Source organism: Cynocephalus volans, chromosome 10 (assembly GCF_027409185.1).
Source record: "Cynocephalus volans isolate mCynVol1 chromosome 10, mCynVol1.pri, whole genome shotgun sequence".
NCBI classification, from domain to species: domain Eukaryota; kingdom Metazoa; phylum Chordata; class Mammalia; order Dermoptera; family Cynocephalidae; genus Cynocephalus; species Cynocephalus volans.
The window spans coordinates 35,746,468-35,760,202 of record NC_084469.1 but is presented as its reverse complement, the minus strand read 5'-3'; the positions used below and the strand labels follow the sequence as shown (position 1 = coordinate 35,760,202).

General features: G+C 39.5%; 1 protein-coding gene across 9 annotated transcripts in view; it reads left to right on the top strand.

Annotated features, from left to right (window-relative positions):
• Window positions 1-13,735, top strand: part of MYH10 (myosin heavy chain 10) — a 145,902-nt gene that overhangs the window by 71,289 nt on the left and 60,878 nt on the right. For 8 of the 9 annotated variants that reach the window (XM_063111201.1, XM_063111206.1, XM_063111208.1 and 5 more), the window contains 2 exons: window positions 515-667; window positions 3,912-4,085. In XM_063111201.1, the coding sequence (XP_062967271.1) occupies window positions 515-667; window positions 3,912-4,085 (327 nt within the window). The remainder of the gene's footprint in view (window positions 1-514; window positions 668-3,911; window positions 4,086-13,735) is intronic. The other variant, XM_063111209.1, reaches the window with a different exon arrangement.

The following is a 13,735-nucleotide window of genomic DNA, read 5'->3' as shown; positions in this document are numbered from 1 at the left end:
TTGAAATATCATCTCCGGTTTTCTCCAGGTAGAGATATTATACAATAGACAAATCTGTATATTCAGGAGCCAGACCAGTAGAAGGGCCGCTGCTATCTCATCCCTGTGCTGGGTGGTACAACAATAAAAGTACAGGATTGCATTTATACATTTAATTGTGGGCTATTTTAAGAAATACATTACTAGCTTTGACTAAGAAGTTTGGAAGGTGATTGATGAGAAAGTGCCCACTAACTGAACTAACTCTACGCAAATAATACTGCTCAGAGCCCCAGGGACATGCAGAGGAGTTTGTTTTTACTGGGCATCTTCCCTAAATCAATTATCTCTAGTGTTCATTTAATTGTACTAATAATGCCCTCTATTTATGCTTAAAATTGAGACATGATTAAACAGTAAATGAAATTTCAGATTTTTTTGAGTACCGTATAACATTACTAAACTCCATATAACAGCTATTAATGCTTTGTTGAGATTGTTTCCAGAATAGGAGGTTGATGTTGTGTAATTACAGGCAGATTTTGCAGTAGAAGCACTAGCAAAAGCTACCTATGAGCGGCTCTTTCGCTGGCTCGTTCATCGCATCAATAAAGCTCTGGACAGGACCAAACGTCAGGGAGCATCTTTCATTGGAATCCTGGATATTGCTGGATTTGAAATTTTTGAGGTATTCCTCTCTTTATCCCTCCCTCCTGCTCTTCCTTCTTTTTGTTTATTCTTTTAACAAATAGTAAGGCTCACTATGTACCAGGTACGGGGTGAGGCCCCAGAGATATAACAGTAAATAAGCAAGCACAGTCCCTGCCATGCTAGTGGAGTCACGTAATAAATGGCAGATAACCACTAAATCCGTGAATTGTGAATGATGCAGTGAAAGGGTGCTGTGACAGGAAGAATGGGGGAGGCCTGTTCATGTCAGGCGTTCTTCAGTAGTGACAGGCAGATTTGAAGGATGAGAAGCTGCCAGCCTCAGTAAGTTTTCCTAGCACAATAGAGTAAATCCAGTGGTCCTATATGAGAGAGAACTTATCAAATGTGAGAAGCTGCTAGAAAGCCAGTGTGACTAGACATAGCTGACCAGAGGGAGAAAGGAGTTGGAAGCATGGAGTGTGATATAGGGCCAAAGTAGAAGTTGGGAGACTTTTGAGGAGGCCATCGTTGGAGCCCAGAGGTGGGAAGGTGGTGGCTTGGCTTGGGAATCAGGGAGTGGCAGCGTGAGAGGGACACGTGGAGAGATAATGTGATCCATGTTCTGCAGGTGTGACAACAGGATTTTGTGATACATTTTAGTGTGTTTTATTATTGATCTGACTAGATGTCTCCAAACACTTATTCGCCATCAACGTAGCAAAGTTTGTGGTCACACACCTGCTATGGTTTTGCAGAACATAGTTGATGAAATTTTGGTCTCCTAAAAATTTTTCCTTTTCTCTACTTTGGTAGACTATATAATAAGGTACACATATTAAATTAAACACTTCTTGAGATGGAGTGTGCTACTTTAGCCACTATTGTGTACTGAATTGTCTTGTTTTAAAATAAACCCCTTTAAAATTTTAAGTCTGTCCTCATAAAAACTGAACCATTACTGAGATAAGCAGTTTCATGCACTGAACTGCCACTCTTAAAGATTGCTTTAATATGTATTGATTTGTAAATAACTTGAGAAATCATAAAAAACTAGCTGGGTACAAATTGCATTAAAAAAATCTGTCACCTTCTATATAAACAATCAGAAATATAATGAAAGAAAAAAACCCTATTTCCAGCTGCAATGAAAACAGATGAAATACCTAAAATAAATTTTAAAAGAAACAGGAAAGATTTAGATGAAGACAACTTTATAATGGTACTATGAAAAACAGAAAAAGACTTGAACAAATAAAGAGACATTCCCTTCTTGATAGAGAAATTTAGCTTCATAAAGGTGTAAATCTTCCCCAAAGCCATCTATAAAATTGGACATACTTGTTTAAAATCTCTTAATAGGATTTTTAAGGGAAGAAGGAGACTAGGCAACCGTTTTCTAAAATTAATTTGAAAAATAAATTAATAAAAAATAAAGAGTAGACAGTAAAAAAATTCTGGAAAAGAAATGAGAATATTCAAATCCCCATACTGGCTAGCCATAAAAAAAAAAAAAAAAAAGATCTGAGAGTATTAAAATATATAAGACATACTACAAAGCTATAGAACTTCAATAAGAATAGTTTTATATGAATATACAGATAGTAGAAAAATGTATGTAGATACTAAAAGCACAAAGTTGTTTATAGTGAACATTATTTGTCATGAGAAAGAAAAGAATGGAAAAAGCCTAAATGTCCATCTGCCGTTAGGAGTTAGTCGATTAATTATGATATATCCATACAGTGGTATCCTAGGCATTCATTATAAAGAATGAGGTGGCTTTATATACTGATAGGGAAAGACTCCAACATACATTGTTAGGTTAAAAAAAGTCAAGGTTACGCACACATTTGTGAGTGCATGTAATATATCTGGAAGGATCACAAGAATAGGTGATACTGGTTGACTATAGGGAGAATGAGTAGGGGATTGAAGTGAGACTGACTTTTCAACGCAACTCTTTGTACATTTTTAAGTTTTATGCCATGCATTATCGATTTAAAATCAATTATTTGAAAATGTAGTTGGTAGTTTAAATATGGAAGACAAGTAGAAATTTAATTTTTAATAAAATACCATTACAAGTAGTAGCCCAAGATAAATAGAGCAATAAGATGTCATAATCCTAAGGCAAAGCACAATCCATTTATCCAAACATGGATAAGCACAATCAGGCGAGTCTGTAAATATTTATGTGGCTCGCCTTATGTGCTAGTTAGTAGGAATACAGTGTTAAGCAAGGCAAATGCTGCCCCTGCCCTCCTAGCATGACTTCATTCTAAAATATCAAATATAACAGCTCCATCTGGATGTGAAAATTGGAATGGCTTTTCCAGACTGTAAATCTGTTCCTTGGAGATTGAGTAAAACCTCTCTAATTGAAAGTCACTTTTTACAATGAAAAAGGTTATTTATGGGCACATGCTACTCATGTGAACAGTGTGGAGGCAGGAAAAAGGATAAGTACTTGCAGTGTTAGGATGATTACTTCAAGAATAAATAAATAAAATAATTTACACGTGATTTCATCCATCTGCCCATTCCTCCAGTCAACACCACAATAGAAACATGGACAGAGTTCACAGGAAAGGAACAGAACGGCTGTAACGCATGAAAAAATGCTCAAATGCATGTTATGAGAGCAGTGCAGTATCACTTTTGGTACTGGCAAAGCTCAAACATTTGGAAGAGCAGGGAATGCACAGAGAAGCAGTAGAGCCTTGCACTTGTCGGGCAGGGCTGAGCTCCCAACAGCAACTTTACTGTGAAGGATGGTTCTTTTCTTGCCTCCCTCTGGAGCCCACAGTTCAGTGAGGAGCAGGAAGGGACAGAACCAGGCGAATCCCCTCCCAGCTCACAGGCATGCTCGCTCACCTCACTTTGCCTCTGGCCTTCCCAAGTCTCTGTTTTTCTTCTTTTTTCTTCTCATTTATTTCTTCATTTCTATCCCTTAACCATTCATTAATAAGAACTGAGTTGTTCGCTTTGTAGAACATTCAATTAGCATGCTAAGTTCCTTATTTTCTCATTTTGGCAGTTCAGCAATGTGACATGGTGTATGTTGTTCTTCTGCTTTACGTTTCAAAAAGACTTAAGGTGTGTGACTGTGTGTGAGGGAGAGACAGAGGTTGAGACCTCTTTGTTTAGTTACTGTCGTTAGAATCAATAACGTAGTTGATAACCTAATTAATAATTTTGAATGAATTTTTTTGATAACTAGATAGCTAATTATTCCTATTTTCCCTTCCCCCTTTCCATGTTTGGAAAATTATTTTTTGTAGCTGAACTCTTTTGAACAACTTTGTATCAATTACACCAATGAGAAGCTGCAGCAGCTGTTCAACCACACCATGTTTATCCTAGAGCAAGAGGAGTACCAGCGTGAAGGCATCGAGTGGAACTTCATCGATTTTGGATTAGATCTGCAGCCATGCATTGACCTGATAGAGAGACCCGTAAGACATTTTGGCTTTGGCTTTCCGTTCCTATTCAAGCACCTTAAGTTTTTATCTTCAGTGTTAAAATAATTTTCTAATCTAAATTTTCTTGGAAGGTAATTAATAACCTGATAAAATAGTTACTTTAAGTAGCATTCCAGTAAACTCTTTCTTGAGCTCTCCTTTCTTGCAGTGTTATTCCTATCCCTGCATGTGTGGCTTATTGGACGGTGTCCTCTGGTCCTCACATACTGCAGACGCCCTGTGGTAGTGGCATTTGTGGAGCTCCACCTGGCACACTTCCTAGGTAATACAGGGACACTTCATTTAGCTGAGAACAAGACATGTCATGTAGATCCATTTTTCAAATAATTAAAGCTTACCCTTGTAAGTACAAAGATGATTTTATTTTGGCTAATTTTTTTTTTAATTTGAAGTTTCAGTTTTGGGGCCGTTCTTTTGGCAGATTTTTTTTTCTACTTATTTATTTTTAAAAAATTGGGGGGGCAGTTGGCGTGTATGGAGCACTATTTTTTTCTCTTTCACTTTCAGTAGTTTTATTTTTTTTATTTATTTATTTTTAATTTATAAAACATAATTGATTGTACATGTCTGTGGGTTCAGCATTGAATATCAGTACCTGTGTGCAATATGTGATGCTCAAATCGGGATAATTAGTATATTCAGCATTACACAAAGTAATCATTTTTTCTGGCCTTTTGCAAATTTCTCTTCCTCCCCTTTCCCACCTCTGGTAGCCTCAATTCTGTTGTCTCCTTTTGAAAGTTCAACACTCTGGGTAGTATGGACATTTTCACAATGTTAATTCTTCCAGTCCAAAAGCATGGAATGTCTTTCCATTTTTTTGTGTCCCCTTTAATTTCTTTCAACAATGATTTATAGTTCTCATCATAGAGATCTTTCACCTCCTTGGTTAAATTTATTCCTAGGTATTTAATTTTTTTAGTGACTATTGTAAATGGGCTAGCCTTCTTGATTTCTTTTTCTGCTACTTCATTGTTGAAGTGTAAAAATGCTATTGATTTTTGTGTTGGTTTTGTATTCTTTGTAGCTTTACTGAAATTGTTTATCAACTCTTAAGAGTTTTTTGGTAGAGTCTTTAGGTTTTTCTATATATAGGATTATGTCTTCTGCAGACAGGGACAATTTGACTTTGTCTTTTCCAATCTGGATGTCCTTTATTTCTTTCTCTTGCCTGATTGCTCTGGCTAGTACTTCCAGTACTTTGTTAAATAGGAGTAGTGAGTGTGGGCATCCTTGTCTTGTTCCCATTTTTAAGAGAAGAACTCAAAGCCTTTCCCCATGCAGGATGATACTGGCAGTGGGTTTGTCATATATGGCTTTTATTTTGTTGAGATACTTTCCTTCTATACCTAATTGGCTGAGAGTCTTTATCATGAAAGGATGTTGAATTTTGTCAGATGCTTTCTCTGCATCTATTGTTATAATCATATCATTTTTGTCCTTGATATTGTCGATGGGGTGTATCACATTTATTGACTTGTATATGTTGAACCATCCTTTTATCCCTGGGATGAATCCAACTTGATTGTGGTGTATAATTTTTTTGATGTGTTGCTGTATTTTATTTGCTAATATTTTGTTGAGGATTTTTGTGTTTATGTTCATCAAAGATGTTGACCTATAGTTTTCTTTTTTCGTTGTGTTATTGTCTGGTTTTGGTATTGGGTAATTGATGCTGTCCTCATAGAATGAATTTGGGAGAATGACTTCTGATTCAATTTTTTGGAATAGTTTGAAGAGAATTGGTATCAATTCCTTTTTAAAGGTTTAGTAGAATTCAGCAGTGAAGCCCTGCAGTCTTGGGCTTTTCTTTGCTGGGATACTGCTGATTAGTGCCTCATTCTTGTTGCTCCTTATTGGTCTGTTCAGGTTTTCTATGTCTTCTTAGTTCAGTACTGGTAGTTTGTATGTTTCCAGAAATTTATCCATTTTCTCCAGGTTTTCAAATTTGTTGGCGTATAGTTGTTTATAATGGTCTCTAATGATTCTTAGTATTTCTGTGGTACCAGTTGTAATGTCTTCTTTTTCATTTCTAATTTTTTTAATTTGGGTCTTTTCTCTTCTTTTTTTAGATAGCCTAGCTAATGGTTTGTCTATTTTGTTTATCTTCTTGAAAAACTGGCTGTTTTAAAAAAGACAGAATAACAAATGCTGGCGAAGATGTGGAGAAAGTGGAACCTTCTACACTGTTGGTGGGAATGTAAATTGGTGCAGTTATTATGGAAAACAGTATAGAGGTTCTTCAAACAACAACAAGTAGAACTGCTGTACAATACAGCAGTTCCACTGCTGGTTATATACCCAAAGGAATGGAAATCACCATGTAAAAGGGATACCTGCACTCCCATGTTTATCGTAGCTCTATTTTATTTTATTTTATTTTATTTTATTTTATTTTATTTTTTTTAATTTTATTTTGTCGATATACATTGTGGCTGATTATTGCTCCCCATCACCAAAACCTCCCTCCCTTCTCCCTCCCCCCCTCCCCCCCAACAATGTCCTTTCTGTTTGCTTGTCGTATCAACTTCAAATAATTGTGGTTGTTATATCTTCTTCCCCCCCCCCGTTTGTGTGTATGTGTGTGTGTGTGTGTGTGTGTGTGTGTGTGTGTGTGTGTCAGTGTGAATTTATATATTGATTTTTAGCTCCCACCAATAAGTGAGAACATGTGGTATTTCTCTTTCTGTGCCTGACTTGTTTCACTTAATATAATTCTCTCAAGGTCCATCCATGTTGTTGCAAATGGCAGTATTTCATTCGTTTTTATAGCTGAGTAGTATTCCATTGTGTAGATGTACCACATTTTCCGTATCCACTCATCCGATGATGGGCATTTGGGCTGGTTCCAACTCTTGGCTATTGTAAAGAGGGCTGCGATGAACATTGGGAAACAGGTATACCTTCGACTTGATGATTTCCATTCCTCTGGGTATATTCCCAACAGTGGGATAGCTGGGTCGTATGGTAGAACTATCTGCAATTTTTTGAGGAACCTCCATACCATTTTCCATAGAGGCTGCACCATTTTGCAGTCCCACCAACAATGTATGAGAGTTCCTTTTTCTCCGCAGCCTCGCCAACATTTATCGTTCAGAGTCTTTTGGATTTTAGCCATCCTAACTGGGGTTAGATGGTATCTCAATGTGGTTTTGATTTGCATTTCCCGGATGCTGAGTGATGTTGAGCATTTTTTCATATGTCGGTTGGCCATTTGTATATCTTCCTTAGAGAAATGTCTACTTAGCTCTTTTGCCCATTTTTTAATTGGGTTGCTTGTTTTCTTCTTGTACAGTTGTTTCAGTTCCTTATATATTCTGGATATTAATCCTTTGTCAGATATATATTTTGCAAATATTTTCTCCCACTCTGTTGATTGTCTTTTAACTCTTTTAATTGTTTCTTTTGCTGTGCAGAAGCTTTTTAGTTTGATATAATCCCATTTGTTTATTTTTCCTTTGGTTGCCTGTGCTTTTGGAGTCGTATTCATGAAGTCTGTGCCCAGTCCTATTTCCTGAAGTGTTTCTCCTATGTTTTCTTTAAGAAGTTTTATTGTTTCAGGGTGTATATTTAAATCCTTAATCCATTTTGAGTTGATTTTAGTATACGGCGAGAGGTATGGATCTAGTTTCATTCTCCTGCATATGGATATCCAGTTGTCCCAGCACCATTTGCTGAAGAGGCAGTCCCTTCGCCACTGAATAGGCTTGGTGCCTTTGTCAAAGATCAGCTGACAGTAAGTGTGTGGGTTGACTTCTGGATTCTATATTCTATTCCATTGGTCAGTGTGTCTGTTTTTTATGCCAGTACCATACTGTTTTGGTTATTATAGCTTTGCAGTATAGCTTAAAGTCAGGTAGTGTTATGCCTCCAGCTTTATTTTTTTTGCTCAGCATTGCTTTGGCTATGCGTGGTCTTTTATTGTTCCATATAAATGTCTGGATAGTTTTTTCCATTTCTGAGAAAAATGTCTTTGGAATTTTGATGGGGATTGCATTGAATTTGTATATCACTTTGGGTAGTATGGACATTTTCACTATGTTGATTCTTCCAATCCAAGAGCATGGGATATCTTTCCATCTTCTTGTATCCTCTCTAATTTCTCTCAGCAGTGGTTTGTAGTTCTCATTATATTTTTCACCTCCTTGGTTAACTCAATTCCTAAGTATTTTATTTTTTTGGTGGCTATTGTAAATGGGCAGGCTTTCTTGATTTCTCTTTCTGCATGTTCACTATTGGAGAAAAGAAATGCTACTGATTTTTGTGTGTTGATTTTGTATCCTGCTACTGTGCTGAAATCATTTATCAATTCCAGCAGTTTTTTTGTAGAGGTTTTAGGCTGTTCGATATATAGGATCATGTCATCTGCAAACAGGGACAGTTTGACTTCATCTTTTCCAATCTGAATGCCCTTTATTTCCTTCTCTTCTCTGATTGCTCTGGCTAGTACTTCCAACACTATGTTGAATAGGAGTGGTGAGAGTGGGCATCCTTGTCTAGTTCCTGTTCTTAAAGGAAAAGCTTTCAGCTTTTCCCCATTCAGGATGATATTGGCTGTGGGTTTGGCATATATGGCTTTAATTATGTTGAGATACTTTCCCTCTATACCTAACTTATAGAGGGTCTTTGTCATGAATGAGTGCTGAATTTTATCAAATGCTTTTTCAGCATCTATAGAGATGATCATATGGTCCTTGTGTTTGAGCTTATTAATATGGTGTATCACATTTATTGATTTGCGTAAGTTGAACCAACCTTGCATCCCTGGGATGAATCCCACTTGATCGTGATGAATAATTTTATGTATGTGTTGCTGTATTCTGTTTGCTAGTAATTTAGTGAGGATTTTTGCATCTATATTCATCAAGGATATTGGCCTGTAGTTTTCTTTTTTGGTTATATCTTTACCTGGTTTTGGTATCAGGATGATGTTTGCTTCATAGAATGAGTTTGGGAGATTTGCGTCCGTTTCAATCTTTTGGAATAGTTTGTAAAGAATCGGTGTCAATTCCTGTTTGAATGTTTGGTAAAATTCTGCTGTGAATCCATCTGGTCCTGGGCTTTTCTTTGTTGGGAGCCTTCTGATAACAGCTTCAATCTCCTTTATTGTTATTGGTCTGTTCAAATTTTCTACGTCTTCATGGTTCAGTTTTGGGAGCTTGTGTGTGTCCAGAAATTTATCCATTTCCTCCAGATTTTCAAATTTGTTGGCGTATAGTTGTTTATAGTAGTCTCGAATGATTCCTTGTATTTCAGATGAATCAGTTGTAATATCGCCTTTTTCATTTCTCATTTTTGTTATTTGAGTCTTCTCTCTTCTTTTTTTTGTTAGCCATGCTAATGGTTTGTCAGTTTTATTTATCATTTCAAAAAACCAACTTTTTGATTCGTTGATCTTTTGAATTGTTTTTTGGTTTTCAATTTCATTCAGTTCTGCTCTGATCTTAATGATTTCTTTCCGTCTGCTAACTTTAGGTTTGGATTGTTCTTGTTTTTCTAGTTCTTTAAGGTGAAGTGTTAGTTTGTTCACTTGCCATCTTTCTATTCTTCTGAAGTGAGCGTTTAATGCAATAAATTTCCCCCTCAATACTGCTTTTGCAGTATCCCACAGGTTTTGGTATGATGTATCATTGTTTTCATTAGTTTCAATAAATTTTTTGATTTCCTGCTTGATTTCTTCTTGGACCCATATGTCATTAAGTAGAATGCTGTTTAATTTCTATGTGTTTGTATAGTTTCCAGAGGTTGGTTTGTTATTAATTTCTAGTTTTAATTCATTGTGGTCTGAGAAGATACATGGGATAATTGCAATTTTTTTGAATTTATTGAGACTTGATTTGTGACTCATATGTAATCTATCCTGGAGAATGATCCATGTGCTGATGAGAAAAATGAATATTCTGAGGTTGTTGGATGGAATGTTCTGTAGATATCTGCCAATTCCAGTTGGTCTAGAGTCTTGTTTAGATCTTGTGTTTCTCTACTGATTCTTTGCCTAGATGATCTGTCTAATATTGACAGTGGGGTGTTCAGGTCCCCTGCTATTATGATATTAGTGTCTATTTCCTTCTGTAGGTCTAATAGAGTTTGTTTTATAAATCTGGCTGCTCCAACTTTGGGTGCGTACATATTTATGATTGTTATGTCTTCTTGATGGATCAGTCCTTTTATCATTATATAGTGTCCCTCATTGTCTCTTTTTATGGTTTTTAGCTTAAAGTCTATTTTGTCAGATATGAGAATAGCTACTCCAGCTCGTTTTTCTTTTCTGTTTGCATGGTAAATCTTTTTCCATCCTTTCACTCTTAGTCTGTGTGAATCTTTATGGGTGAGGTGGGTCTCTTGTAGGCAGCATATAGTTGGGTCCTGCTTTTTGATCCAGTCAGCCAGTCTGTGTCTTTTAATTGGGGAATTTAAGCCTTTTACATTAAGAGTTGTTATTGAAAAGTGTTGATTTATTCCTAGCATTTTATTGGTTGTTTGGTTGTCTTAGGTGTCTTTTGTTCCTTGCTTTCTGATTTACTGTTTGGTTTCTGTGTTTGTTGGTTCCTTAGGTTGTAGATAGTGCTTTTGTTAGCTTGTTTTGTCTTCATGAATGCCATTTTTATTATACTAGCGGGTTTTGATTTTTCTTGGGTTTTTATGGCAGTGGTAGTTATTTTTCAGGAACCAAACCCAGTACTCCCTTGAGGATTTCTTGTAAGGGTGGTCGTGTGGTAGTGAACTCCCGCAGTTTTTGTTTTTCTGAGAAATATACTATTTGCCCTTCATTTCGGAAGGATAGCCTTGCAGGGTGGAGTATTCTTGGCTGGCAATCTTTGTCTTTTAATATTTTAAATATATCATCCCATTCCTTTCTAGCTTTTAGGGTTTGTGATTAAAAGTCTGATGTTAGCCTGATTGGGGCTCCCTTATAGGTGATTTGACGCTTCTCTCTTGCAGCTTTTAAGATTCTCTCTTTGTCTCTGAGTTTTGCCAATTTGGCTATAACATGTCTTGGAGAAGGCCTTTTTGGGTTGAATATGTTTGGAGATCGTTGAGCTTCCTGAATCTGAAGATCTGTGATTTTTCCTATACCTGGGAAGTTTTCTGCCACTATTTTGTTGAATATGTTTTCAATGCAATCTCCGTTTTCCTCCCCTTCTGGAATTCCCATGACTCGGATATTTGAGCACTTAAGGTTGTCTGATATCTCTCTCAGATTTTCTTCAATGTCTTTGATTCTTTTTTCCTTTTTTTTGTCTGCTTGTGTTATTTCAAATAGCCCATCTTCAAGTTCAGAGGTTCTCTCTTCAACTTCGACAAGCCCGCTGGTTAAACTCTCTGTTGTGTTTTTTATTTCGCTGAATAACTTCTTCAGTTCAGCAAGTTCTGCTCCATTTTTTTTCAGGACATTGATTTCCTTGTACATTTCCTCTTTCAGGTCCTGTATACTTTTCCTCATTTCATCATGATGTCTAGCTTAGTATTCTTGTATCTCATTCAGTTTCCTTAGAATTATCACTCGAAATTCCTTGTCAGTCATTTCAAAGGCTTCTTGTTCTATAGGATCTAGAGTTTGAGATTTATTAACTTTTGGTGGTGTACTTTCTTGATTTTTGTTATTTCTGGTATCTTTTTTTTGGTGTTTATTCATTGTGGCAGGGGGTTTCACAGTCTACCGGTTTCAGACTATTGACTAACTAAGATGTTGCTGTGGTTGCCAATTTGGTATGGCTACCTCCATGACTGCTCAGTTGGCCTCTAGTGCCTTGTGTGTGTGGTTGCCTCGGGTCTTGGGCCTCTCCAGAGAGCCACCTCTCTGGTCAGCTTGGACTCGGTAGGCTGCTGGATCACGGGGCGGTACCGCAGGGTGTGTGGTCTCTGCTGAGCTTCCACTTCCCGTGCAGGACTTCTCCCTGTTCCATGCGCTCTGGCCCGGGCTGCTGGATCATGCGGTGGCAGCCCCACAGGGTGTATGATTTCTGTCAAGTCTCCACCTCCCTAGCCGGACGTCTCCCCACTCTGTGCACACTAGGCTGGGCTGCTGGATCTCACAGTGGCGGCCCCGCAGGGTGTGTGTTTTCTGCCAAGTCTCCGCCTCCCTAGCCGGACGTATCCCCGCTCTGTGCGCAGTGGGCTGGGCTGGGACGTGTCTTCTGCAACCCTCATCTATCAGCCAGGCCTTCAAGACCCTGCTCGGCACTGCCTCGCCCAGGAAGTTTACCAGGTTTCTGCTAGGCACAGACGACCGGTCGCTCTGGGTGCCTTTGTAGCACTGTGTAGATCTTTCTCGGGACTTATCACTTTCCTCCTGGTATTGCGGTTATTTGTGTACTTGTCTTATCTCCCACACCAGAGCGTGAGCTCCTCGGGGGAGGAGCCTGCAGCACACAGTTCACCTTTGAATCCCCCTGGCACGGACCGAGTCCAGTGCCCGCCCGCAGTCAGCTCTCCGGCAGGTTCAAGCGAACTTGGGAATGCTCCGACCACACTATTCCTAACCAGAAATCGGTTAGGCGTTTTTCCGAACTGGTGGCCACAGAGATGGTATCTGCCTCCCGGTAACAGGAAGTTTACCGGGGACCAGAGCCCAGGGTGCTGTGGAGTGACAGTTGGCCCAGCCCGTACTGCCTTACCCTCCCAACACTGGCCGGGGACGCCCCACGCCACCAGCCCCGCCAGAAAACCGCGGAGGGAGTGGGAGGAGAGGCCGGCCTGCAGGCCCCGGGAAGCCCCGCACCATGGCGAGCAAGTGGGAAGTCTCAGTGAGGAGCCAAGCCGGGCGAGGAGGACAGGCCTGTTCGAGCCGGGCCGTAGCCGCCACCACCTGAGAAAATGGAGGCAGCCCTGGGGCCGGTGAGTGGCCCGGTGGGTCAGGCGGAAGCCAGGCGGGTGTCTGCCCCCCCCCCCTCCGAGCAGGGCCAGGCCAGGGGTCACTCACAGGGCCAGGCCGGGCAGCTCCCTCTCTGCCTCCGCGCCGTCACCGTCCCCGTCCTCGGCCGCCGCCGCCTCGGGCTGCTCACTCAGTCCCGCGGTGCAGCTCAGGCGCTCCCAGGAATCTTCTTTTATGCCGGCCTGTAACCTCGAATCCTGAATAGGGCAGCTGGCCGCTGCAGCTAAGAAACAGTTCTTTTCCTGCTCCACGCTTCAAAGCTGTTGCCTGTAAACAAGGCAGCCTCTCCTGCCAAGGGCAAAGTGGCGGTCAGCCCCGACGACCAGCCACCGGTAGCGGTCCTCCCTTAAGAAACGGCAAGAGGAAGGTCCACAAGTTTCCTGGCTGCCTAAGGCCCAGTGGCCACCTTTTCAACCTCAGCTACTCAGCGCCAACCGCTGCAGCCACCGCCATCTTAGGTTCCGCCTTCACTGCCATTTTAGACAGCTCAATATTTCTGTGGCAGATGTATTTTCACTGGCAATCTTAGCATCACAAATTATTTTCTTGTTGGTTTAGTGTTATATAAAAATACATAGAACTATGTATAACTCACTCACTTTGGAAACTCTACTCCCTGTGATCTCAAACAAATACTGATTTGGCTGTGTATTTCCAGGCAGTTAGCTTTTGCTCAACAAGATTAGCTTTGCTTATTTTATGTTGCTGTCTACCAAAATATAGGAAAAATTAAAGCATAATTAAGCAT